Source organism: Haliaeetus albicilla, chromosome 2 (genome assembly GCF_947461875.1).
Source record: "Haliaeetus albicilla chromosome 2, bHalAlb1.1, whole genome shotgun sequence".
NCBI classification, from domain to species: Eukaryota; Metazoa; Chordata; class Aves; order Accipitriformes; family Accipitridae; genus Haliaeetus; species Haliaeetus albicilla.
This window is the reverse complement of record NC_091484.1, coordinates 28,360,068-28,387,559: the sequence shown is the minus strand read 5'-3', so window position 1 is coordinate 28,387,559 and position 27,492 is coordinate 28,360,068. Positions and strand designations below refer to the sequence as shown.

The following is a 27,492-nucleotide window of genomic DNA, read 5'->3' as shown; positions in this document are numbered from 1 at the left end:
CCTGTGGGCTGAGATACAGACAGTTTATTAGGGAAAGCAAAAGCCATGCACACAAGCAAAGCAAAACAAGGAATTCATTCACCACTTCCCATCAGCAGGCAGGTGTTCAGCCCTCTGCAGTAAAGCAGGCCTCCAACACGTCTAACAGTTACTTGAGAAGAGAAGCGCCACCACTCCCAATGTCCCCCCACTTCCTTCTTCTTCCCCCAGCTTTACATGCTGAGCATGACATCATATGGTCTGGGATACCCCTTGGGTCAGTTGGGGTCAGCTGTCCCAGCTGTGTCCCCTCCCAGCTCCTTGTGCCCCCCCAGCCTGCTCACTGGTGGGGTGGGGTGAGAAGCAGAAAAGGCCTTGATGCTGTGCAAGCCCTGCTCAGCAATAACAAAAACATCTCTGAATTATCAACACTCTTTTCAGCATGAGTCCAGACCATAGCCCCATACCAGCTACTGTGAAGAAAATTAACTCTACCGCAGCCAAAACCAGCACAACATGCTAACTATGTCCCGAGAGAAATTTCTCTGATCTTTCTTTTTTTTTGGATTATATGCATTAGTTCTTTGGTGCGTTAATAGCCTTAGAGGAAAAGATGTTACAGTGGGTAGAGAACATGTCCAACATTTTGATTCTATAGTGCCACAATGTTACGTACCTTCTTTGCTGTAGCAATGAGTTTCCTACATAAATGAAGTGGCTCTCTACGCATTCTTACTACGTGCTAATGCTTACCTTCACAGGGCAACTCTCAGTGCTACTGTGTGTTAAAGTAGCGACAAGGAATTGGAGAATTACATTTGAACATCTAAAAGTTTCATTAGCAGCATATTTTTATTGCTTTTCTTTCTCAGCAAACTTGTTAATAATGCAAGCTAGATTATCATTTTCCCTACTGAAATTGATTAATTTTGAATGACTTTTTTTTATAAGAGGAAAATGAACCATCTCTAATGGAGAGTCACATTCTCTACTTGTTGATATCAGATGCCAATACTCTTATTCAGAGTCAGGAACATTTTCATGGACTAACTGAAGTCAGCAGTGCTGCTTGAGGGTACTATATATGGCTCATAGGACTGAGTGACAAAAGCTGTTACTACCTGAATACTCTTAATGTAAAAAGAAACAAATACTTTCCAGCTCTCTTGCATCCAGATTACTCTGGACTATGAAGCAGTAGATATTTCAGATTTGTTGTTTGTTGTTGTTGTTCCATTGATAGTATGCCCAGTTTTGAGTGCCTTTCTATAAAAGTTTTCTGTCTCAGTAACTTTACTTTTGAAAGAAGGGAAAAAAACAAAACCTAGGATATGTTGTATGTGACTTAATGTTTGGGATGCAAAAAACCTGGGAGAAGTAGTCAAAAGGAAAATTCACAACATTCATTTCAAAACACGGGCATAGGGATGTCTTAAAGGGGATACAACAAATTTTATGATTTCATTGTAATAGAGTTTAACAATATACCTGTCCACTGGAAAGCAAGCACGCAAAAGTTATGCATGTGTTTTATAAATCATACACAATACAAATGACAGTAACATTTGAGTCTTCTTTTATTTGTACAATTTGAGAGGAACTTCACTGAGAGCAGTTGAATTGCACTAGGAATAAGGAGAATCAACATCTCACAAGAATTTGCCAACATATGGTTCTAGAATGATTTTACTCTTTTTATAAAAATTTATTTATGTCAGGAAACACTTGTGTAAGTAAAGATGGCTAGAACAGAAGTAGCTGTGTTGTGGAAGCTGTAATTTTTAAAGTTTTAGTGATCCACTAAGCTAAATTTTGCTTTTGTTATGTAAAACAGAACACTTTTTAAACATTTTTCATGCGAGCATATTTCAAGATAAGGGCCATAGTTAATTTTAGTATCATAATATACTTCTGACCAGAGTAGGAAACTACTTAATTTTCTCAATCATTTTGCACAGTCAGAGGCTTGTTCATATACAGCATGTCATTGTTGTCTCATGAGAATTTTCAGGTTATAACAACAGATTTGCACTGGAAATGTTCACTGGTGTCTGAAGGATGCACAGTGTCTTTCTAGCATAGTTTTTTTCCCTTTCATTTACTACTCAGTATATTTTGGTGACCATTAAATTAGGGGGGAATGGACGTTTACTTAGCATCGGACAGAAGGAAAATTGTTGACATTCTTCACCTTCCATGTGTACAGCATATGCAGGCTTTTGGGATGCCTCCAATCCAAGTTCTCAGATGCCTGAACTACTTCTGTATCTGCCTGGTGAAATCTTTAGTCATGAGCAGCTGATGTAACAGGACACCTAATTATTAAAACCATTTCAGTTATAGGGTTTATTTGGTTTGGTTTGGATTTTTTTCTACTTTGGTGAACCATGGCCAAAGAAATATCCTTTTGGGGACACAGAATTGTTGGACATCATTTTGAGCAGGCTTGGGATGGTTCTCAGTAGTATGCTGTGCTCCAGCCAGTCCTAAACAAACATGGATAACTAGTTCCTCACCAAAGGCTGCTTGGTCCTAGCATGGTACCTAGGGCTATGGCTAGATGTATTACACATTTTGCTGCCCATCATTTATAGTGGTCATAGTGATGAAAAATGGGCAAACTGGTGCATCTAACAGACATACAAAATATTACAGTATGTGGATAGTATACCATTCTTTAATATTACAATTTTTCTGGTGAGGGGACACCATGCTTTTTTTAATTCAAGACCAAAGACACAACAAAGTTGTGTGAGTATTTCTATCATAGTCATGAAAGGAGGCAAACCCCATTGGACACAGCTGTGATACAGAGTGAATTGACTAACCAATGCAAGTCAACCTGTCCCTTTCCTACCTGTGGTTGCACAGAACATACACAATTAATAAAAGTATATTAATATATTAATAAAATATATGTAATATAGTGGAAAGAGAGAAGAAAAGACATATGAGCAGATTCTGTGCTCCACATGTACCAAGTTCTGCATGCATTGGCAACACAAAAAATAATAATTCTGCAAGTGAAATAAAATTGTCATTTAGTCATTTAGTCCATAAATAGTTTACAGATATTTTCCCCAGTGACATTTGTAGAATGGGGCTGCAATCCTTCATCATACCTTCAGTCATACCTCTGTGACAGAACTGGATGAAAGTATTTTTGCCAAGAATATGTCATAAAAATTTTGTTTCTTGTTTTCATGGAACACATAGGTACTCAGAGTAATTCAAGAAGCTTTTACTTGGAAGGTTCACTGAAGTACTGAACAGAATACAAAGATCTATCATAGAGTTTCCACAAACTTTTACACTCATATCCATTTTTCCAGGTATAAATTGAATTTCTGTTGTCAATAGGCCTTAGCTGACACGTATATAAGGTGAATGTCACCAGTGACCAGTTAAGTCAGAGCAGTCATTTCTCCCTTGCTCCAAACATTATGTCACCTACATGAACTAATAAATCCCTCAGGAGCAGGAAAGCAAAATCCTATGTGAACAGTTGTTTTACTCTGACTCTTGAAAAATACAAACTTTTGGCTTCCAAATAAATTAAAATCTGATCCTACTGTTTTCATTATGCCTTAACTGATAAAAGACTTCCTTTGAAATGAATAAGGGTCACAGAAATGTATATTGGATACCCTGACAAAGTGGACTGAAATGTTTGAGAAAGCACGTGTGTAAGAACTTTGCTGAGCTGGAAGCTTGCATAGTTCTCATGTGAAATATGCAGCTGAAGCATCATCCTCTAAGCATGATATTTTACACACAAGCAAATGATCTAGAAAGTGGCAGTTTCTGATGAAGATGATTAAAACATATGACTAGTTAAACCAGGTTGTCTTAATTTCCAGAAGGATAAGAAATGTTTTCTGTACAAGTGTAGTTCCACCTTTCTACAAGTGTACATCCTGTTGTGTTTCTTGAATTGTAACCCATACTTACTGCTTGACATTTTTAGGGTTAAAAAAATACAGTAAAAAAACCCAACTCCCATTTTTTTCCCTGATGTGTTTGAAAGAAGGCCTATGGCTGTATTATTATAAATGGGTTGATTTAAGCCCATTTCTTTCTTTTTTTTTTTCCCAACTTTCAACCATGCATTTTAATGTTCAACAATTTGTCTTGGTTTTAATCTGACTGGGACTTGAGAATAATTTCAAGATAAGGGGCAGTGCTGGCACTTGAGCAAATGTATATAAGCCAACCATAAATATATTTTGGCTGAAAATTAAAAGAAAAATCTTGACCATTAAAATGTTCTGATTCAATTTTCCAAAATGACCAAAAAAATATGGAAGAACTTAACAAATTTTAAGGTGGAATTCTTGAAATCACAAGGAGTTGAAATTGATAGATCAGGAAATCTCTTCTGGTTTTTTATTCTGATCAAGAAATACTTCTCCTACATATGGTCTTGTAGGATTTTTTCACCATCTATCAACGTGGTTACTTTCTAGATAACTAAAGTTATGATGGGTCTGGAAGTGCGTAAGTTTTTCTCGGTGCAGGTAAGACACAGATCCATGGAGCACATTTCTTAAACAGTAGTCGAGCTTCATGTTAAGTTATAACTGACCAAGTAAGAAATGTGTCTGTTTTCCAGCTAAACTGGAAACCAGAGTTAGACAATCAGTTATCATCGAGTGTTTTCCCCAGCGCTATCATAAAATATGTCAGTTAGATATAAGCAAGACAATATAAACTCTACGGGATCATAGACTCAGTCCAGTTCACCATGAAGCCAGTGAGGGATTTGGTCATTGACAATAAAAGAAAGGCAGGGTAGGCCATGAAAGGCAAACTAATCCAAATGCTCTCTCTATACAGCAAGCACTAACTCAGTATAAGTGAGGAGCTATGATTTTGTTTTGGTATAACAGACAACGTGAATCAAACACCTTTCCCAGCAATCAAACTAATTTGGAAATACCATGAGCAATACTTGCATGCATATATAAGATTTTAATTATTGTTCTCCTCTTGCACAAGCAGGAGAGCAAGGACTGATTGAGTCTATGTATCCCGTCACCAGAAGGTAAAGGAAGGGATTACTGTGCATCCATGGAGGAGAAAAAAAGTAAATTGTTCTGATCTGTAACTGTCAGTACAGCAGGGATGGGTTGACTTTAAGGTCTTGTTAGGAAAGCATTTCTTGTTGTTCAGCACTCACTTAGAGCCAAAGAACCAGTATCTCCAGTTCTTTTATGTTTTACTTTGAAAGCTGATGATAAAATAAATGGAAATGTTGGAAGACCCCTTAAGGAGAGAGAGGTGAGTAGCCTGGCACATAGATTGGTATAGCACAACATTTGGGTTTCTGAAAGAAGAGGAAAGGACAAAAGAATTTTTCTTCTGTTTTAATTTTGCAAGCAAAATAGAGATTACAGTTAAACAGTATAGTATTTGATTTGTCTGATGATCATATTCTTTCTTCCTACCTGTTATTTAATTTGTGGAGATTTCTTTGTTTTGTGGTGGGTTCCCTCCCCCCCTTTTTTTTTTTATTATTAGTAGCATTATTATTGTCATTTCTGGCTAACTACAAAAATTTAGGCTTGGTGTTAATGAGCAAATTTCAAATCTGGACCATGCTTACAAGGAAAAGGCACTTGAAGCATCTCATATAGCAAGATGCTTCACAATTCCTAATTGATTCCACAATTCTCAATGTGGTTATTCTTATCTCTGCAATATGAGTGAGCCAGCACAGTCTAAATGAGTAGACACGGGGGTGAAGCAGACTCTGTGGAGGGACAGCAGAATCTCTATTCTAAGGCAGGCTTCATCTCACCCCTATTTTGCTGTCTACAGCTGTGCCAGGTACTCAAGGATCTTCTTGTAGTTAAAGGAGAGGAAATAGGCACTTTAGTAGTGCTTGACTCATCTGATCATGTGCAAACTTCTAGTTTAGGGTAACATGAATCTTATCCTAGATGACACTGACAATCCTGAATAGCTCTCTGTCAACTGTAAAGGGAGACTAAAGTGACAGGTCTGAAGTTAGTTGTCTATATTCAGATGAATCCTTCCTTGATTTGTGAGTGAGAAAGATGTTATTTTTTTTATTTTCTTTCAACCATTTGCTTGTTGTAATCCCATAGACTGCTGGCTGAGCAGCAGAGTGAATGTTACAGCAATCAAGGTTTGAAATAAAACCAAGGTCAACTGAGCTGAGCGGGAGACTAATGAACAAAAGATGCACTTTTTCTGGAAAGAATAGATTTTTCAATCTGAGTTACCAAGTATCCCTGTGAGTGTGTCTATAAATGCTGTAGGTACTTCTGAAGCCACCTGCTTCACCAGACTCGCCGGTTTTGCTGGTTTGCAAGAAGTGTGACTGAGACATGTCCTGGAGCTGATGGTATCCTCGATGCCTGTACATGCCCACGGGGTTAATATATTGCCAGACAGCCTCTAAGCAGGCAGTCCACAAGCTGATAGAGAAGCAGCCATGTGGATGGAGAGCACCTAGAAAAAAGGTTATGCTGTATTTACAGATTTTCGGAATGGTACCAACTTATCGTACAGCTCTTAGATAGAGTGGTCTTCACTAAAGTAGAAGTGGCAAGCAGCTAAATCACTAGCTGCTGTAGGATGGGTGAGTGGAGAATAGTCTTTCATTCTTTCATTTGCATCTAAAGTTCTCCCACGTTGGCAGGCATGTCCGTGGGTAGAACAATGAGGCCTTACTTCATCATGAGGTTGGAAACACAGAAGGACTCAGTGCTTTTATCACAGCAGCACTTATAATTAGTTTGCATTCCTTTTGGTTGTTAAAGTGATTGCATTCTTTTTGGTTGTCAATGTTTACCAGAGAGATTCAAGGTCTTTTTAAAGTGGAAATGAAATAGCCTGCTCTTCATCTCTCTTTTGCACAGAGTACAGCCATATAGACTTCAACACATTTCAAGGTTTTTGACTGGGATACTGAAGATCTTTCACTGTTCAAAAGTGACAAGTGGTGCTATTAAATACCTCTCTGCTCTCAAATTGTTTCTACAAAATGCAGAAATTTCTACAAGATAGCATGGTATCACTTTTGAATGATGCACAACAAAAATGTGTGTACTCTGTAAATTATGAACATTTCTACTAGTAGTTTCATCTAGTTCACCTATAGCTCTATCAGATTTTCTTTATGGGTAGCAAAAGGCATTAGCTTGTTAGCTACAGTCATCATGTTCCTTTCATTCCTTTTAAAGTACTTTTCACTTAGGTTCTTCTGCCTTTTCCTCTTTGAGTGCATTTCTGATGATTAAATCTTTCATACTCTCTTATACTCTTTGCCATCTCCATCCAAGTACTAATGGAGCACTTTCAGTTCACTTGCCCTAATAGGGCAACTTGCCCTTTAGGCCAAGAGGCATAGCTTTTGCTGATTTGTCTGTCTGGCTTTAAAAACTCGATTTTGGTCTCAGAGCCGGTGGATCTTGTTTACAGCATTTGGAATATGGGTGATTTTGGACACTGTGCCTAGATTCCTGTGCTTGTTCTATACATGGATATAATATTTACTTACCTCTTTGGGAAACTTAATTCAATATTTGTATATTGCTTTGAAATCCTTAGATGCTGTGGAGAATAAATTAGTATTCATTCATTACATGCCATATTGCAGTGAGTAACATACAGTACTCTAAGCACCTTTTATTACCAATGCATTTACAGCTAAAAGCTCATGCACTATTGTAGTAGTAGGACTTTGGTCTACCTAATGTGACTTCTTTATAATTTTTAATTAAAAGTTGAGATAAGATCAAGAAGTATAAGTCTTTTATCAAATAAATGTATTTTTTCATGTCTGATACTTTCAAAAAAGCTGAAAAGGGTCTGAAAGCTAAGTGATTTTTATGTGGCCACACCTCACACAAAGTATCTCCAAATCACCCTGTGTTTCATAAATATTGTGAAAAGGATTTGTGCTTGAGAAGAAAAGGGACTTTATCTTGGAAGATAAATCTGGGCAACTGATATGAGTTGAGTGGCCTCTTCTAGTCTTGTTTTCTTATAGATGAAGATTATCCAGAATGTATTTTAATAATAAGCTTGTCATTCTATAATAGATATTTGTATTTGACTTTATGTGGACATGACTTATTAAAGAGTTACATAACATTATGTATTCATCTGTATGAGTGGGAGAGACATACACATATATATTCTGCTCTCCAAGAGATAATAGAACAGTATGGTGGGCTGGTATTGAAGCCCTTGGCATGTAAATAAGGCAGCTTACCCACAGGCTCCTTCACAGTTCTGTAGTGTCTCATTTCAGATTGCTTTTTGGGTTCTTCTAGAATCCTCCTTCCTCAGTTAGGGAGCTTTCTATTCTCCAAACTAGAGGAAACATGCACAAAAAGTTTTTCATGTGACACCAGACTGGATGGCAAACTCAGAGTGCATTGTGGTGGTTGTTGCAAGAGTCATCACATAAAGGGTTATTACCATCTCTCTTAGTTTCACCTGTGTACCAACAGTCTAGCTGCACCTCTCCTACTATTGTGTAGCAGGGCATGTGATAGTTCATTGTGTTGAACTACTGATTGCAGAAAAGACTTAAAAATCACATCTTAGATTAGATATTTCCTAACTCCAGGTAATAAACCCAGGCTGTTTTGCAATGTACAGGTTAAAATCTAAAATGTTAAAACCAGAACACGGCTCCTTATAAATTAGGCTAAAGTGGCCTTTATGAAAGGCCTCTGTACTACCAAATCTGATGAGAGGCTGTATGTCATTAAGATGCAACATTCATACATCAGAGAGCTCTTCACATTGTGTGCCTCTGTCCCAATCCAATGTTGGGGAGGTTTTGATATGATCCCAAGAGCGAGATTAAGACATAAATGAGGTCAAATGCCGTACACCCAAAATAGCTTTTATTGTGAAAAGTAGAAAATAGTAGTAATAGGATAGAGTAGAATAAAAAGGCAGAAATCAAGCAACCATTTGGGATAGAGTTGCAGGAATAGTCACCACCATGGATCCATGCCGTCTTGTTGGTCCTCAGTCTTCAATTCTTCAGTGGTGGGTGCGTGTTCCTCGAGTCTTTGGTAGTAGGGTTCACACAGAGCTTTTGATGGTACCATTTTTATACAGTCCAAGTTCCAAAGTCTCTGCCTGGTTCCAAGAAACTTCATACATATGGATGGTGTGTGTGATGCAAGGCAAGGGTAGGTGTGGTCTGGTTCTGTGCAGGCTCGGTGTGTCCCACATGGTCGCAGGGAGGACAATTTCGGGGTGTATCAGATGATTTCGGGGATGTATCAGATGATATTCTCCCTGAGGTCATAGCCCTAGAATCCTTGCACATGCACAGATAGTGGCTTGCAGACCCCAAAACCACAGGATGATGCATGGGCATCCACTCCTGCCTCTGCAGGCAGATCTCAGGGACTAAAACTGTTGCTGTGGGCTTTAGTCTTGCCCCTGCAGGCAGACCGCAGGGACTAAAACCATGCTGTGGGTTTTAATCTAGCCTCTGCAGGACCAGAAACCTTGCAACGAAGCTCATACCCATTGCACCAAGAAATGTTTAAGGCAAAAATGTCTGTCCATTTAAGACAAAATGCCTGTCCATCACAGCCTCCTGTCAAGGCTTCTTGTTTGCTTTTGGTATGTCAGTGCAGAAGGAAGAATGGCAAAAAAGATCACGGTGCAGCCCTACAATTTGTACTTTGATTTCATTCCCTTGTTACTCCTACTCAATTTTTTCCTGATTCTATGGAAAGAAGTAATTTCATTCTCAGTTTCATCCTTACTTTCAAAATGGCTACCTAGGTGTCAAGAGCAATCATTTGTGCTCACAATATTTGTGTGTGCACTTTAGATGTACATGCATTATGATTTTGTTATATGCTACTATAGCCTGCTGACTGCTTCCCCCGAAAGAACATCAGACTAACTGCAGTGGGACTGCTCTGAACAAGGAATGAATAAGCAACCTCTTTTTCAGGATATAACTACTACAGCATAGAATTTATATCAATATGACAATAAAATAAATAGTGGTTTTCAGACCACCATACCAGTCAGCACTCAATCTCCTTAGTTCACCAGAAACCTGTACTGTCTATTTTTCTGTTTAAAGTAGTAGGAGGGTTAGTGGCCTTAATGAAAACCTCCAACTGGTGAATGGGAACATTCTTTGAGGCATGTGTTACAGTAACTCCAGTAACTGTGAGCTGTGAGCTGATCTGATCTGGTCAGGCTCGGCTGGAGCTCTTATGCAGCTCAGGAGCTCCACTGAAGCCCAAGCAGTTACTATGTGTGCATAACCATGGCAAGTGACTTCCTAAAGTTAGCATAAAGCTCATCTAATGCTTTCAATTCTAAAAAAAGTTGCCAAGTTGCCAGTCTTCGTACAGTTGGTGTTCTTAATGCCAGGCTGTCTTTATTAGAAATCAGAAGCCTAGCAGAAAGATAAAAAAAAAAAAAAAAAAAAAGAGACACACAGAAGATGCATAGGAAATTATCTGACAGGCAGGTGTGCAGACAGGCAAAAAAGTACGTATTTATCTTTTAAGTGTAATCATATTCAGGTAGTATGCAGAAGCTCCAGTCATGATTGACACCCTGCTCTGTACTTAGGTGCACTGTAGACACTTAATAAAAGGCAGTCCTGGAGTCATAATGGAGAATTACTGGAGCTTCACATTTAACTGTAACACCAAGTGCCTTACCACAATCAGTTGTATGAAAGAATTTATAACATGATTCAGGAGGACTCTGGATACTCCTAATATTATAAGATAGAGTAAATGGTAGTATTTTAAAGTGCTTTTATTGTCATGTATCCATATGCTATCTGTAGTAGGAGATGAAGATAACTATGGTTTATTAGTGTGGTAATTGAGACTGAATGATGTGGACAATATAACAGGGAGGCAAATATATATTTACTCAGAATGCTTAAATGCTTCAGTAACTTTAGTGCATTATTCTGCTAACCTCTTCCAATCTGTTAAATAAGTATTGAGTAGATAACGAGGCTGTATCCTCAATAGCACAAATTATTTAACGTAAAGCAGTGGTTTAAAGCTACCAGTTGTGAATTATTCCAAAACCTTTACCAAAGAAATTCCCAAGATGAGGGTTGTAGATCACTGTCAGTTTAAAGAAAGAAATCTTGTCAGATAGTGCTGGCTTTTTTCTGTGTTTCCAGCTGCTAATTTGCATAAAATAATGCTAAAAATACATCAATTCTTCCCTAATATTACTTTGTCATGGAAGTATTTACTGTATTCACCAAGGTGTTGCTATGTACTTGTCTTGCAAAAGCCTTCAAGTCGCATGGAGTGTCCTCATCCAGGCATAAATGATAGTCTCTTCTGTAGCATTTACCTTGCAGTCTGTGCATTAGTGAAAGGATGCTTCCCCCCGCCCCCAAATAGCAGAAGGAAATGTTCCAGGTTGATTTCAATTTCTCTTTTAAAGGTGACTAGAAATATTTCCAACATAATTGCAATAGCTTTTCATAATATTACTATAATTCACTTTGTGTACATTTTTTTTCAACATAGACCTTCTCTGTGCATCCATGAATGAATATAAACTGAATTAAGAAAAGACTATTTCAGTGCAGTATTTTAAATGTACATTTAAATGTATTTTTAAAATACATTCTCAGTTAAATCTGTTGTATATGTTGATACTTAAATACAATGCAAGTTTAATGTAGATGCTTGGAAAATAATTAACATTTTCAGTGTTATATTTTACACTTAAAAGATGCACAGTGTCTGTCTCTTTGTACGGACGGGACTTCCTCAGATGTCATAGGTATAAATATAAGGGATAAAATCCTATTCCTATTTGATCGACAGCAAAACTTCCTCTGGCTTCAGTAGTACTAAAATTCCACCTTACCCATCCAAAGCATGCAAGACAAGACTAGGATCTAGAAAATACCATTTAATGTATTTGCCATTTAGCAAAAATCTAAATAATATATAAAAATATAAAGTCAATATAAAATATTATTGCTATTGATAATAGTGATATATAACATTACTAAGAGAGAAGGCACCTATGTGATCTAAAATAATAATAAATAAACTGAGAGAAAGAAAACTTTTAAGGTTAAGGAGTCAAAAATGCTGGCCTTTATTCCAGAATGAAATAGATTCATCAAGGAGTCAGTCTTTCAAGGACTTAATCCATGTTTCAAAAATTGTCTAGATGTTTTTCAGTGCAATCTTCTCAGGTGATAAATTTGGCAAAATCATCAAATGACCACCATATTCAGACGGCTATTACTGTCCCCATCCTCTACTTCTTGGGCAAAGAAAATCTCATCCTGCATATTTTATGCACATGACATATAAGATTCAGCTGAACTTCCAGTTGGGCTGGTTGCATTAGTAGCAGACACAGGTTGCTCTGTATAGTCCCTAAAACAGTCAATTTCTCAAAATAGGTATGATCATGGATATAACATTTCCAGCTTGGAAGAAAAGAATAATAAAATAAATACCACATTAAAATAATTTGTCTCAGTGAATCTCAAATGTTGTTTCATTTTTTCATTAATAGACTTTAGGGATAGTAGGAATGCAAAATTATTTTGCAATATAAAAACCATCCAAATAAATTGACAAGTGGTGCTTAAATGAGAGGAGGAGGGAAACAGGCTTAAGGTGGGGTTTGAAGGCAAATTCAGAAGAAAAAGAAAGACATGAATGTGTAGAATACTGTGTCTTGGAGGAGACAATTATTTTGGACTGTTCAAGTGGATGAGCAGTAATTAAATTATATTTGTAAATAATCGGATTCTTCCATTTCTTCAAGGAGCATTAAACTGGAAATGAGCTCAAAATAAGACTGGTGATTAATGTAAAACAATTGCATTTCTGACAGGTAACCACCATTTCTTTTTGGTTGTTTTAGTCAGGATGCAGAGTAAGAATGGAATTCAGTTCCATTTGTACATCTATAAAATGCAGATTCAAGTCTAGTATATGTCCGAGACATACGTAAGGCATGGTTTTTTATTTGTTTTGCTTGTCAAAATCTTTCATTATGCAGTGTGGATTGATAGAGACCAAGATATCCCAAAAGAAATTTCTGAAGGTAGATGCTGTCTTGAGCAAGTTTAGACTACAGAAGACGTAGGGACATGGAGCTGAAAACTTCTGAACATCTTCAATTTCTTTTGAGGTCTGTATGAATGAGAGTCTGGGGTCATAATTTTTAATAGTGACATACTAGGCTTTTTGAGAGTTTAACATTCCTTTTTTAAAACCACCTTTGTTATGAAGCATGTAAAGAAAGAATAAGAACCATATTTTGCTATGATTACCTATATACACATTTTCAGTTTTTTATTTGCTTGTTTGTTTTAGTACAACTACGACAAAAAAAATGATGGTCAAGCCAAAATGCATTCACTTCAAACTATAATGCTATATTTTTAGCTGTATGAAGCGAGAAGAAGATAATGGGTCTTTTCTGCCAATGCATCCTCATATTCCTTTTTAGCTACCTTAGGAAGGTTAGGAAAGACTTTCTTTCCTTACATTTCTAGAAAATAAAATTCTTTTTCAGGTCTTTACAGCGTCTTCCAGGCAGATGATCACAATTTTCATGTGCCCTCTTTCTTCCTCAGAGAAAGACCCTTGTTTATAGACAGTCCCAGTAGAAAACCCCATGTTATTCTTGATAAACCCAAGACTTCCCTCAGTAGTAGAGCTGTCCATTATATGGCCATTTAATTCTATGCATAAAATCATAAATCTTGTTTGGTCATAATTTGAAATACATTGCATCTATCTTTCCTGTGTGAAGTCCTCATATCTACCATCCTAGAGACGTGGATGGAAATTCTGCTATGGATAATTTTTAGAGCTCTGCCATGCAAGGGGTCCTTGGCAACCAAAAGTATAAAAAGGAAAAAACGATGTTAAAATAGTAGTTTGTTAGCAACGAAGAAGCATGACTTTTACTTTTCAATATTAATTCAGAAGTTTCTGGTTCTTTTTCAGCTTGGCTCGTTTTCTTCAGTGGCCTCAGCTGATCACTTTATTGGATGCCATTTGGTCCCACCAGTGTTTGAAATTCTTAATTACCCTTTCTAGCTTTCTGACATTGTGTTTTTCTTCTTGACATTCACATACTGTAAATATAGCTCTGTCCAGGATGAATTCCATTTAGCAGACAATGCTTGACAGCCCTAGTAAATTCAGAATGATCTATTCATTCATCAATATATGTGTATAATTTCCATTAAGCTCAATAAAATTTCTGTGCAGCTGTAGTAACTAGAGTCTTTTAACACTTTAGTGTCTTACTAATTGCCAGGGAGGTTTCACCAGTAGACTGAGATATCTCCCCAGCTTTTAAGGCTTTGGGAGTGTTGATTTGAAAAATAAGGAAGGATTAATTTTTTTATGGAAGTAGCTTTGCTGGAGGACCCTCCTTCTGCACATCTTGGCTGGTGTGTCTGTCCCAGTCTGCCATGACACTTTCCTAATCTGTCGTGTGTGGAGTACAGGTCCCTGTTGACTCAAGTTGCAGGCACTTGCCGGTTGCAGGATAGGGGTGCTAAAGCTTGCAGTTGCCCTGCTCAGACTGCAGGACTGTCTCACTGCTTGCTTAGGAACATCCTCACATTTACATTCTAGAAGTGAAAAGTTAGGAGGAAAAGTAGAAGAGAGAGGTGTCTACTAACTTCATATTGTGCCCTAACACAATTTGACCATGTTTTCATTTCAAAGGTTAATATATTCAACTTGGATTTGTTGAATCATGTAAAGTAATATTTCAAAACATCCTCCAGGAAGGAAAAAAAAAAAGAGTGTATATATGATGGTTAGCTTATTTTATAGGACCAAAAAATGCCTGAAGATCTTTATAATGATTTTTGTGTGACAGAATCAGTCAAAGTTAATGATTTTGCAGGCCCCAGTTGTGGTTATATTAAAAATAATTGCATTACCCTTGCACAACTCATTGCTGTTGCTACATAGTTTAAATATTTTATGTAGTTTTTAAGGACTGATCCTGTTCTGAGGTGGGGAAAAATGCAATAATCTGTGCCATTTCTTCCGTCTCAAACCACAAGGAAACTTTCTACTATCTCAATTATTGAAATATTCATCAATCAACCTGCTGAATCTTCCTGATTTGAATTACTTGTCTTATCCTTTATAACTATTTTTTAAATGCGTGCCTACTTGTAAGCAATTAAAGTATGTTTTTGAAAACCCCAATTAGCATATGCTAAAGAAGGGTAAAGTTTGAACAACTCAGATCAAGTCATATTTTTGTCCAGTGGAGGACTTCATGAAATGGGTGATATGCAGGTACATATGTATAAAAGAATAAATGGGTGTTGTGCCAGTATATTGCTTTTGTTGTGCTTGTTGGAAGGACCTTAAAAAGCAGAAATTTAGTTTGCAGAATGGTCTGCTGAGCTTTTAAATACTTACTCAGAGAAGCTGCTTATTACTTACTCAGGTGAATAATAAAGGCCAATGAATACTGAAAGGGTTGCAACATCTCAGAATGAAAGCAGTAGGATTTTTTGCATGTCATAGTCAGAAGTTTTTCTTTTTTTCTTGAATATATGCAGACAGTTTCTGATAGTGTATCAGCACTATTGCTTCTGCTTTAGCTAAAGAACAGAAAATGTAGGTTTACAAATTTGAAAAATTGTGTGATATAGAGCAGGCAGAGAATAGAAGATGTTAACAAGAAAGAAGTTATGGAAAGAGGCAATTTTGAACTAGTTTAATGGCACTAATTAATATTTGGTTCTTAGTTAATTCCCCAAACCCCTCACATATCCTGATGATTACTGAACACCAAGAAGTGTCTGTGGGTATAAGGAATGGGGAGGGCATGGCAGAGGGCTGAGGATGCTGCAGAGCAGAGGTAACAAAGTCTCTATGGAATATTTATTCTTTCAAAACCAGAGATAAGTATAATGACACTTAGCATTCATGGTACACTTTTTCATTCCACATTTGCTACAGACATATTGGCATTACTTCTATGAAAGCATTTAAAATATGAATGTATTAATACTCAATATGGATAATGCAAGGGAGGGAAAGGTTCAAGGAGGAAAAATTATAGCAGTTGGACAAGATTACAGAAACACTTTTTCCCAGGACTGGCACTTAAGCTTTGTCCTGTGCTGTGCTCAAACCTCTAGGCCACAGCTCTCCTGGGATATCACATATTACGTATGGATGAGTTTTCAAAGTGACCTAAAAGATAGGCACTGTACTCCCTCTGAAAGGCAATAGGATTGAGGATCCTAATATCCCAAGGCCTTTCTGAAAATCTCATCTTACCTACAGTCTTAACCACTTCATCACACTCACTAAGTAACAGCAGATACTTGTTAATAGCATGTGTATTAGTCACTGAAAATAATTTATCACTGAAAATAATTTATCCCTGCTTTGGGGCTCCTCTAAAGAAATTCTACCTCTCCATTTCTCAGCCATCTCTATATAACACCTGAGAAATAATTGTTTTCATTTTTCTTTGCCTCATTGATTGTAGAATAAACAATCCATGAATAACTCCCCACCCTCATTATTCTACCGTATCTGGCAAGCAATAACTTTTGGCTCAGTCTGTTTAAGGGCAATGGCAGGAGGGATGGAAAGGGATGGAAAAGAGCAGTCAGACTCTTGAAATCCCTAAACCATAAGGCTAGGCTATGGCCAGGCTGTCTCAGTCATCTCTTGTAGGTGAAAGCCGTAATGATATTTTAATGCAGCTTGCTTCCTGGCTCGCTCTCGGCATGAGAATTAATTACCGAATGAAAACATCTGCATTAGCGGCTCCTGCAGCCCCAGCTCTCCGCAGGCGGGATGGCGCTCACCCCCCCAGAACTAGGACCGCTCGGAGGACTTGCCTGCTGGCCGCCTGGCTCCGATCCCGGCAGGCTGGAGCTCGGGGAGCCGCTACCATCTCGGTGTGCGGGGGAGCGGCGGGGAGGGAGGCCGAAGCCGGCCGCGGGGGCTGCCGCCGCGCCCCGGGGGCGGGCAGGGGCGCCGAGCGCCGCGCCGCGCCGCGCCGCCCCGCACCGAGCCGCCCCGAGCCGGGCCGCGCCGCACCGAGCCGCCCCGAGCCTCCGCGCCCGGCGTCAGCACCGCGGACAGCGGCATCGGCGCGGCCTCCCCGCCGTTCGGCCCCGGCCCCCGCCCCCGCCCCGGCCCCGATCCCCGCCCCGGCCCCGGCCCCGGCCCCGGCCCCGATCCCCGCCGCCGTCCCCCGGCTCTGGCTCTGAACCAGGCGAGGGAGGACGAGCAGGGTCCGGGAGGCCGGAGGGGCGCAGAGGAAGAGGGAGGAGCTGGAGGAAGCGGAGGGAAGGGGAGGGGAGCGCTAGGGAGAGGATTTTCCCTTCTGCTTCTTTTTTTGCCTTATTTTGGGGGGGGGGGCGGGGGGAGGTAGGGGGGAAGTTGCTGCTGCTGGTGGCAGCGTTTCCTCCCTCCCGCTGGAATATGATGAATACATGAGGAGAGAGGCTCTGAGCTCGCTTCTCTGCTGCGGGAGTGTCTCTCCCTCCCTCTCCCCTCTCCCTGCTCCTGTGTGAGTGTGTGTTTGGCTCCCCGGCTGTGTGTGCGTGTACACTGTGTATATATATCTGAGCTGGGAGGTTATTGCTAGCTTCTCTCAGCAGCGCTGCTCTGTGCAGGAAGAAGGGCTCAGCTGCAGTGGTAGCATCAACAGCAGCATTAGCAGCACCGACAGCTTTTTCCGCCTTTCTCCCTTCCCTTCATCTCCATCTCCCTTTCCCTGCCTCCCCCCCGCGTCTCTTTGGGGATTGCTCTTTTAATTTTTCTTTTTCTTTTCTACGATCCTTGTTATTTGATACTTCGTGGCTCCCCCCCCCCCCCCCCCTCCTTCCTCTGAGAAGGAGGCACAGACACACAGAAATAAGGGAAAGAAAAGTACCGGGACTTATCCTGCTGCTGCAAACCCAGAGATAGCAGACGAAGAGGGGGGTTGGCTGCTACCCCAAGGTAAAGCCCTGCCCCCTTTACCTCCTCGCCTCCTCCTCAGAGAAAGAGAAGGAGAGAGAGAGAAGGGGCCAAAGTGGAGAAAAGCAGGTCTTCTGCGGCTGGCATTTGGAGTACAGGGAGCCAGGACGTGAAGGATGGTTGTGGTTACCCGAGCTGGCTGCAGGGCAGCTCTCTTCCTCTGGATTTTCAGCAGCATTAGCTGCAGAGCCAGGACTGCTCTGCCTGCATCTCGTAAGTACCCTTTTCTAAGAAGCATGCACAATTTCAGCTCTGCAATAAGCGAGAGGGGAATTCCCACAACTCTGGGAGGTTGATTGTTTTTTCTCTGCTGGTAAATCTTGTGTTTGATTTTCTGTGTATTTGTATGTGGATGTGTGCACTGAGGTTTGATACTGTTCGCAGTGCTCCCCATCAGATTTTCCTTAGTGTAGATGATTTCAGTGGTAGCTGGTGTGGAAAGTTGAAAGACCTGCTCTATGATATAGTCTTGGTTCTGCAATGGAGTCAGAGAGGGAAAGGAATCAGACAGAAGCTGTTCAAAGTTTGGGGGTAGTTTTTGGTTGGTTGGTTAGTTTGTTTTGGTTTTTCCCACCTTCTTCAGAAGGTATGCAATTTGCATTTGGAAGTACTTCACTTCCACAGTTGTGTGAGGGAAAAGAGGAGATGTGAGCAGTTTCCATAACTAGTGCTTTATCAAGGAGCAGCAAGAGAAAATTTTGCCTCATTTGAAGAGGAAAGAATGATGGTAAGTTGATGAGAAGGAACTGAGCCAGGACAGCTTTTCTTGAGAGTGAAGTTTTGCTTGCCATAATAAAATGAGCAAAGGTATTTTAGAGGATACCAAGAATTGCCCCCCTAGGAAGGCAGGAATAGTAGAGAAATGATCAAGCATCTGCTGAAATACTGAACTTTAGACCAGAGGAGTGCAGAACACCTATACAGGACCCAATTCTGCTATCAGTGTAAAAATCACAGCGTACTCATTGATTTCAATGGGTGTTAGGTCAAGTCTTTAACATTGCACTGAGCTGTAGTTTCCAGCAAAACATTTGCAGGTAGATGTCAGTGTTAAGTATTTAGTTGTTTATCTTCAGACCATGTAAAGCATTTGCCATTTGCAAAGTATTTTTGAAATGCATACTGAAATGAAGCAGTGCATTTTTATAGAATCGTCAAAAATAGAAACTACTGTTGACTTCCTCTGCTGTTCATAGAGGAAAGAAATGTCCTGAGATGTTACAGATAGATGTGTTGGGATTGCGTGTGTGTGAATGGGGGCTGATTCTACTGACCAAACAGGGAATTGTCTTAGAATGTAATGTATATACTGCATAGAGATCTATGTGGATCATTAAATTTATTTATTTGTTTCCTTGGGAGCAGGAATGAACAATGCAATGATTAGACAACTGGAGCACTGCTATGCTTTCTCAGTGGGTTTCTATCTGTTATCATGTGATACCTATTGAAAAATAAAACAATGTTATTGTTCCAGGATTTGGTTACACTTAGTCATTTATTTGTGTGTCAACAGAAAATGTGCAGCAGTGTCTGCATTGTATCTAGGTCTCAGAGGCTGTAGGATGTTCAGTTATTTTTCTACCTTTGATTTAGGAGAAATATTGATCCTGAGGTTTACAGCTTAGTTTTCACTGGCTATCTAATTTTTCTTCTGAATATTATTTCTTCATGGCCATCTCTCAGGCTCTGCATAACAGGAATATACAGGAGAAAAAAAAGATTTATGGTTTAGGTTGTCAGAAATCTGTTCTCGGAAAACAAAGTTCCCTATACTGCTTTTCTATAATAGGATTTCTGAGCTTTTTTTTTTTTTTTTTTTTTTTTTGTCATTCAGTGACTAATGCCTGTAGTTTAACTTGAAAATGACCTACAGTGGGTTATCTGATTACCCAGATAATTTGTTTCAACAAACAAATCTTTAACTTTTGAAAGAAGTTAGTTGAGAAGTTAATGGTTGTATTAACATCACTATAACCAGAAAGTCCATTAATAAAGGTTATAGATAATCTTAATTACAATTTACTCATATACATTCCCATCTTGACAATTTTGTTTTTCAGATATTGAAAGATTTCTTTATATTAATTTACCCTCCAAGGGCTTATACACTACATGCCTTATGTAGCATATAGCGTTTCACTTCTGAAAGTGAAATGGAGTTAGATTTGTTTACTGGAAACAGAAATATAGCTAGAAGTACACGTCAGCCTTAAAATTACAAAAGGAGTGTTCACATTGCAGTACATGCTTAAAATTCTTGTAAAGACGTATGGGTGCTTGGGAAGTGCTACCACAATAGGAACTCAAGTGCTGTGTCACAGTGTTTTGGTGCACCACTTGACTGGTTATTCTGTTGCACGCTTTGGTGTACAAACTGGTCACTGTGCTGTATTTTCTGGGATAGTTTGTCACTTTGTATGCAACTGATTGTGAATGGCATTGGGGAATTTTGTTCTTCTTTGACAAGAGAATGCACTTAGTTTTTTATCTTTTTTTTTCTTTTTTTTTTTTTCCCCCTCATCAGTTGATTTTGAACATCATATTCGGAATGCTTCTGAAAGTACTAAAAATTGTGTGAAATGCAACTTTGATGTAAAACTGATTTCCAACCACATTTTTATTTTCTCCTCCATTGCTACTTTATGTTTTGACTTTGAAGTAAGTAACAACAGCAAATTTATTCTTTACCGTATTTTTAGGAAGTATGCAAGATTCATGGTGTACAGTGAATTACGAATCCCTATATAAGAGCTGGCTATTCAATATTTTCTTACGGTCTGCTTGTGCTGACATATAAAAAAATACCGTTTTCAGAAAGAACGGAATTGGACGTCACTTGTGTGAATATATTGCATCTCAAATGTTTGTTTGCAAAGTGAGGAAATCTATCTCTGTCATTAAAATTATGTCTCTCAGTAATACTGATTCGGAAGTGATCATGTTGAAAGCTTTGAATCTCATTCAGTTTTATCTCAAGATGAAGTGGGCGTTGAAAGCCCATCTTGTAGTACAATAAACATACACCATGATACAATATCACACACACTAATAATACTCAGATCTTACTGTAAATTTTATTCATAGTCACATTTTTCATACCTTGGCAATAAATTCTTCATATTCCTCCTTTTTTTTTAAATAAGCGTAGAGGGATCAAAACAACCTTAACTTCTGGAATCAAGGCTAATGAACAGCTCAACCAGGAGAGGTCATCACAAGATAAAAAGTAGCACAGAAAATACAAATTTCATGCTTTGTAGTCTTTTACATGGCTTAAAGATGGAAAGATAAGAACATGACTATGGGCAGACTAACTTTCACTTGTGTTCTTTTTAAAAAACACATAAAGCATCGACCTTGTCATCTTAATGAGAATGTTACAGGCATTCATCATAGATCATCTGCTTCTCTATGAAAGCAACTGACTTAAAAAGTAATTGTCTTTTACAGCTAGGTTTTATTTTTGGTTATGTCAGCTTATGTGCAATGTAAACCTGATCAGTACAGAACTATTAAAACTTCTAGTTCTGATACTTTTGATGCTTTTGCAGTAGGTACCATACCACTGCTGAAGTTGAAATTTAACCCCATTTTACAATAATTGATGCAGAAATCAAATAAGGGGCAGGTATAGTAAATCATTAAGATTTGCGTATAAGCAAAAATATGCATCTTTTAGCTTTGACTGCATGGCACCCAGACTTCCCTTAACAGCTTGGGTAAGCGAGAAAAGTATTAAAAAAGTGTAATGTCCCTTTTGAAAGAGCAAGGCATTGTACAAGAAACTTCTTTTCAGGAGTTCCAGACTCTTTAGAACTAGAGAATCTACCCTTCCAGTTCAGTGCTTGAATGTTGGGTATATGGGGATATCATATATTTTATTAGACTTACATTTGGGAATAGTTCTCTTCCAGAAAATTTTTCAGACATAATGGTATTTTGTGAAATCTGGTCAATTTCAGTTGTGTTTCTGTTACTTCTGATTAACATCACTTAGTTTAGGTCCTGTTGTCTGGATGTAAACTCGGAGATCCCACAGAATTTAGTTTCAAGTATACAAAAACTTTTTCATATAAGTTTAATGTTTAATCACTTTTCTTACCCCTGGGTGCCAAAGAACTTACAAATATGCTAAACTTTTAAACTGAGGGCCTAAGTTTCCTTTAAGACCATAGAATTTCATAACATTAAACATATGCTTTCTTTTTTTTTCTTTCAGAACATTTTAGCTATAAATTAGACCAAAATTTACATCCACCATTATATAATGGTACATGTTATTTAAGGTGCTATACATCACTATATAATAAAATTAACATTCAATAGGCAAACAACAGTTTGTTAACTGGTCATTATTTAACAACATTGAACTGAGTTACTCAGGGTGACTTTTTGAATGAATATGCTTTTCCTAAACAATACTTTACCTTACATGTGAATGAAATAGTAATAAATAGTCTGCTGTCATTTCCAAATTGGTGACAGCAGCTAGGCCCTGTGTCAGTGCTGAAAAGCCAGAGTTTCGAAGAGTCCTTAACTTCTGTGTATGCAACATTGCACACAGCCTGATTGCAGACATTCATCTATATACAGAAAGTCTGATTCAAAGTTTGATGTGGTCAGTGGGCATTGAATCAATTGCAAATGTCATTGAATTAATGTTTTAAAAACTGGGTTTTGCTTGGGTTCTTTTTGCTTTGCTTGTGTTTTTAGTTAATTTATTTTTTTTAAACTCTGGTGCAATAATATGGAATAAGACACAAAAAGTGCTTCAGTAAGTGGTGCAGTCTGCAATAAAGTTTGGAAGTGAAATTAAAGATTATGAATTGAAAAATTGTCTCTGTGAACATTGACAGTTTCTTTTGCAAGGAGATGAGAAATATTTTCTGATTATCTATAATTTTTTCACTTAGGTACTTTTAACATATTTGAAAGATTATTTCAGTTGATGCGGTTGTGACAGGAAATTCTTTTTATGTAATATATTTACCAGACATTAGAAACTGTAGATCTGCTTGGGTAACTCACATCACTATGGATCTGTGACAGACAGTAGGTTTTACTATAGGAGTTCTTTAGGAATTTCAACTTGGCTCTCTAAATCTTATAAAGCTTATCTCCAAATCTTATCTCTAAATCTTATAAATCAGATCTCATGTTCAATGTTTAGTAATTATAGCAATATTTAAGACTTCAGAATACTCGTAATGCTTGGGGTAATAACAAACTATGCACAAACTATGGGTGTTTTCTACATTTTCTTTTTCTACATATGCAGAAGTTGATCTCTCTCAGAGCACTTTGGCTCATAGGTTAAATGTAAGATAACTTGCTAATTCTTGAGGTGTGTCGCTGCCCATGTCTGTATTATTTCCTAAATACCAATCATGCTCGGTCTTACAAAAGTACATGAACTTGCAAATGTGTTTCAGTCACTTCAGACAGAAAATGTTAAAGAAGCAACATCAGTCTTCTTCATGAGATGATACTCTGAGTGACTTTTTCATTTTGTTAGTCTTAAAAATTTTAAAGAATAAATTTAAAATTATAGCAGTGTTAAAAAAGGTAATTTGATCAGGGCATGATTTCCAAAATCCACATGAACATGGGATCCTTCTTTGAAAGATCAGGAAGATCTGCGGGACAAAGAGTGCAGTCTGGTAGCTTGAGTCTTCTCCCACTGAAGGAAATAGAAGTTGTGCTACTGTTTTTAAGAACTGTGTGGTTACGATTTTTGTCAGTGAGAAGTTCATTATTCAGTCCATTGGTATGAGATACTACAAATGATTAAAAGGTTCTTCAGACTTCAGCCTTTGAACTAACATTGATTTTATCTGTATTACACTTCATTTATTCAGCTACTTTATTGGCATTGCATAGGTAGATAATCTGAGACCACCAGCTAATTGCAGAACATGTTAAATCTGACTTTGGTGGTGTAGGAAATTGCAGTAATCAGTAATCAATTCTTCTGAGCCATTTGCAGTTCCAGCTTTGAAGATACCATAGATATAATAAAAGCATTCCCAAGACTGATGTTTGACATTTACAAAGAACCTGGGCACATCTAGGTTTTGATAGCTCTGCAATTTTACAAGCAACTTTACAAAGTTGAGACCTTTCTTGCCTGAAAAATTGTCTCAGTATTCATGCACTGCTGTAATAGCTGGCCATTTCCTATTTGTTCCTTAAGCTTGAACAACTGATAATTCAGAGCAGAAAAGGATATTGACATTCACATTTACCTCTTTCCTCTGCCCCAAAAAGTAGAGATTTTTTGGCTTTACAGTCTCCTATAGAGGTGGTTCTTTCAGACATTTAACTTAAGTAGCTATGCTAAACCCACTGAAGGTCTGAAGGATTTATTTACACTTATAGTTCATAATTGATGTTAATATTTATCAACATTTAAAATATTTATTGAATATTTTATTTTCAGCTATCTACACACTCCAAAAATATGTTTTCAATAAATCAATGACAAAGATCCACTCAACATACCTAGGAACTTGGTTGCCTGTTTTGCATTTGTATCAGTAAAAGCTCAGGTTAGGTTACAACTGTAAATGTGTAAATAAAATAAGCAGCTAAAAATACTTTCTAGTAGCAGGGAGCATTTGAACCGTTCTAGCTAAAGGATTTCCATCCCACAAATGAATGCGATATTTTAGAATGAACTTTTATTATTTGTTTCTTTAGAATATTTGAAGTCCCAGTTTAAAGGGAAAGTAACATTTTCTTGTAGAAATTTAATGAACTGTTTGGATATCTGTCTAAATATAACATAAACATTCTGTTTGATTTTGTAAAACTGCTGTATCATTTAATATTTTTTAACCTTTGCTCAGGGAAATCAACGATGCACATGCTACATTTCTCTCTACTTTCTCTGTTTCTACCGTGTAGGAATTATCTGCCTAATATGCATTTTTTGCATTAAATCTGGAGGTGTGCCACTGTCTATTTTTTTGTCACCTAAATGGTGATAAAGCCTTGGCTATGTCTCTGGTTGATTGCTCAACCATCTTGTATACTCACACCGATATTTATTGTGAAGCCGATGAACACTGGAATTTAGAGGGAAGGAATACAGAAGAAGACCAGCAGATGAGCTGAGGAGACTGCAGGGGTCCATTTCTATAAGGGATAGCAGAAAGTCTGTGATGGAAAGTTTGCCAGAGAAGAAGAGGAAGAATTACTGCCATAACAAATGGAAACTTAAAAGTATATGGGCCTGATGCAAGGGAATGCAACAAAGCAGGCAAGGGAATTGCAATGTATTTTAGGTTTTCATGTCTTACATACTGGGTTTAAATGTCACTCGTGTAAAGTTCTTGAAACACAGTTTGAAACACAGTTAAACTGGGATGTGATTTTACTCTCAGTTACATTTATGGGAATAGTAAAAAGATTGTGGTTGGGGAAAAGCCATATGTATTAAAACCAAATCAACAAACAATAAAACAAAAATCTTTAATTTACATCCTGTTGACCAAATTTTCAAACACAGATGCCTTACTAAGATCTCTAGACTCTGCCCTTTCTTTTCCCTGAATACAGATAAAAATTCAAATATCCTTAAAAAGATGAGTAAAAATGAAAAACAAGGAAAATAATTTAAAAATGTAATTAAAAATTAAAACTAATGGCCTCTTGCCATTGTTCTGGACCATGAAAAAAGTCAGGGTGGGGGGGTGCTGAAAAGAGGTTGTCTCCCATACGATGACAGTAACATGTTTACCTTCTGCTGAGGATTGGAGTCAGAGGGAGTAGCTTGTCCAGTCCGCAGCGTTAGCATTGCATTAGAGTGAGCTTCTGTGAGAAATGGAGTCAGAAGCATATCCTGCACAGGGCAGGCTCTGCTGGCTACCTGCTCCCAAGCTTCAGCAAGCTGTACTCTCTAATATGCTTTCCTTTGGTTTTACATCCAAAAAAATTATGCTACTGGGCATACTGTCAGTTTTATGATGAATGTCCTACCTGCTTTTTCCCTGGTCCGGCCAAGCTGTTAGAAATGATAGCGGAATTCCCCATAGATAGGACATGGTATCCATTAAAGTTTGAACCTTCTTCCAAAACACACACCACTGGACCACACACCCATTTGCTTCTGCTCTTAATTTATTTGCCATTTCTCACGTGCCTTCTTTCTCATTTTATTAATCATCTTACTCCCTGCTCTCTGCCCTCTCCCTATGCTTTCCTCCAGCAATAAACTGACTCCACTGACTTCTTTTGGATTTTCGTTGATTCATCAACATATTGAGTAATTTGCTGAGCCTGAAACTAAGCGAGATTGTCTTCATTGATTCTTGATTAATTCATTCATATGTGAAAGCTAGGTACACAGGTAATAACTCAATTGAAATTCCTTCACCACTTAATTGCTATGCCATAATCCTGGCATGTTAAATCAGATAATCAGATATTATGAATGAAGTTAGGATTAATTTTTTCTAAAAACAATTATTAGAATATCATTATTAGGAATGCTTTTATTAACTCTGTTTATAATTATGCATAAAATGCACTTTCAGACTTTAGGTCAGTACAGTGCCTATATTATATGGAAAAAATTGCATCAAAGGAATGCTGTGAGTGAACCATGGTCCCAAAGCTACGTATTCATAGCTTATAAGGCCAAAAAGGAGCACTGAACCCAGCTATGTTGATATGGTAGCTTGCGTTACTACTTTCATCTACTTTACACATCATAGAATCATAGAATCAATGAACCACAGAATGACTTGGGCTGGAAGGACCTTAAAGATCATCTAGTCCAACTCCCCTGCCATGGGCAGGGACATCTTCCACTAGAGCAGGTTCCTCAAAAGCCCTGTCCAACTTGACCTTTAGCACTTCCATAGCTTCTCAGGGCAAATTGTTCCAGAATTTCTTCCTTCTGTCTAATCTAAATCTACCCTCTTTTAGTTTAAGTCTGTTACCCCCATCCTATCACTACACACCCTGGTAAAAAGTCTTTGTCCAGCTTTCTTGTAAGCCCCCTTTAAGTATGGAAAGGCATCCCCAGAGCCTTCTCTTCTCTAGGATAAACAACCCCAACTCTCTCAGCCTTTCTTTATGAAAGGGAGAAGCCCTCTGCCCATTTTCATGGCCCTCTTCTGGGTCTTTTCTAACAGGTCCATGTCTTTCTTGTGCTCAGGGCCCCAGAGCTGAACACAGTACTCTAGGTGGGGTCTCAGGAGAGCAGAGTAGAGGGGGAGAATCACCTCCCTGGACCTGCTGGCCATGCTTCTTTTTACGCAGCCCAGGATACAATTGGCTTTCTGGACTGCAAGCACACATTGCCAGCTCATACCTGAACTTCATGAGGTTTATATGGGACCACTCCTCAAGCCTGTCCAGGTCCCTCTGGATGGCATCCTTTCCCTCAGGGATATCAACTGCACCACTCAGCTTGGTGTAATCCACAAACTTGCCAAGGGTGCGCTCAATCCCACTGTCTGTCATTAATAAAGATATTTAACTGAACCTGTCCCAA

At 38.3% G+C, this 27,492-nt stretch overlaps 1 protein-coding gene and 1 long non-coding RNA gene across 2 annotated transcripts in view; one reads left to right on the top strand and one right to left on the bottom strand.

The window, feature by feature from the left end:
• Positions 1-8,845: 8,845 nt before the first annotated feature.
• LOC138690852 (uncharacterized) lies at positions 8,846-17,031 on the bottom strand. Its single transcript, XR_011329663.1, has 2 exons — positions 9,430-17,031; positions 8,846-9,376 (listed from the first exon to the last, which is right to left on the bottom strand). It is a non-coding gene; the product is annotated as an uncharacterized lncRNA (long non-coding RNA).
• Positions 17,032-17,849: 818 nt separating this feature from the next.
• CNTNAP2 (contactin associated protein 2) overlaps positions 17,850-27,492 on the top strand; it is a 1,232,776-nt gene continuing 1,223,133 nt past the window's right edge. Inside the window, exon 1 of the mRNA XM_069811947.1 lies at positions 17,850-18,200. Coding sequence (XP_069668048.1) covers positions 18,104-18,200 — 97 coding nt within the window. The 5' untranslated portion in view covers positions 17,850-18,103. The remainder of the gene's footprint in view (positions 18,201-27,492) is intronic.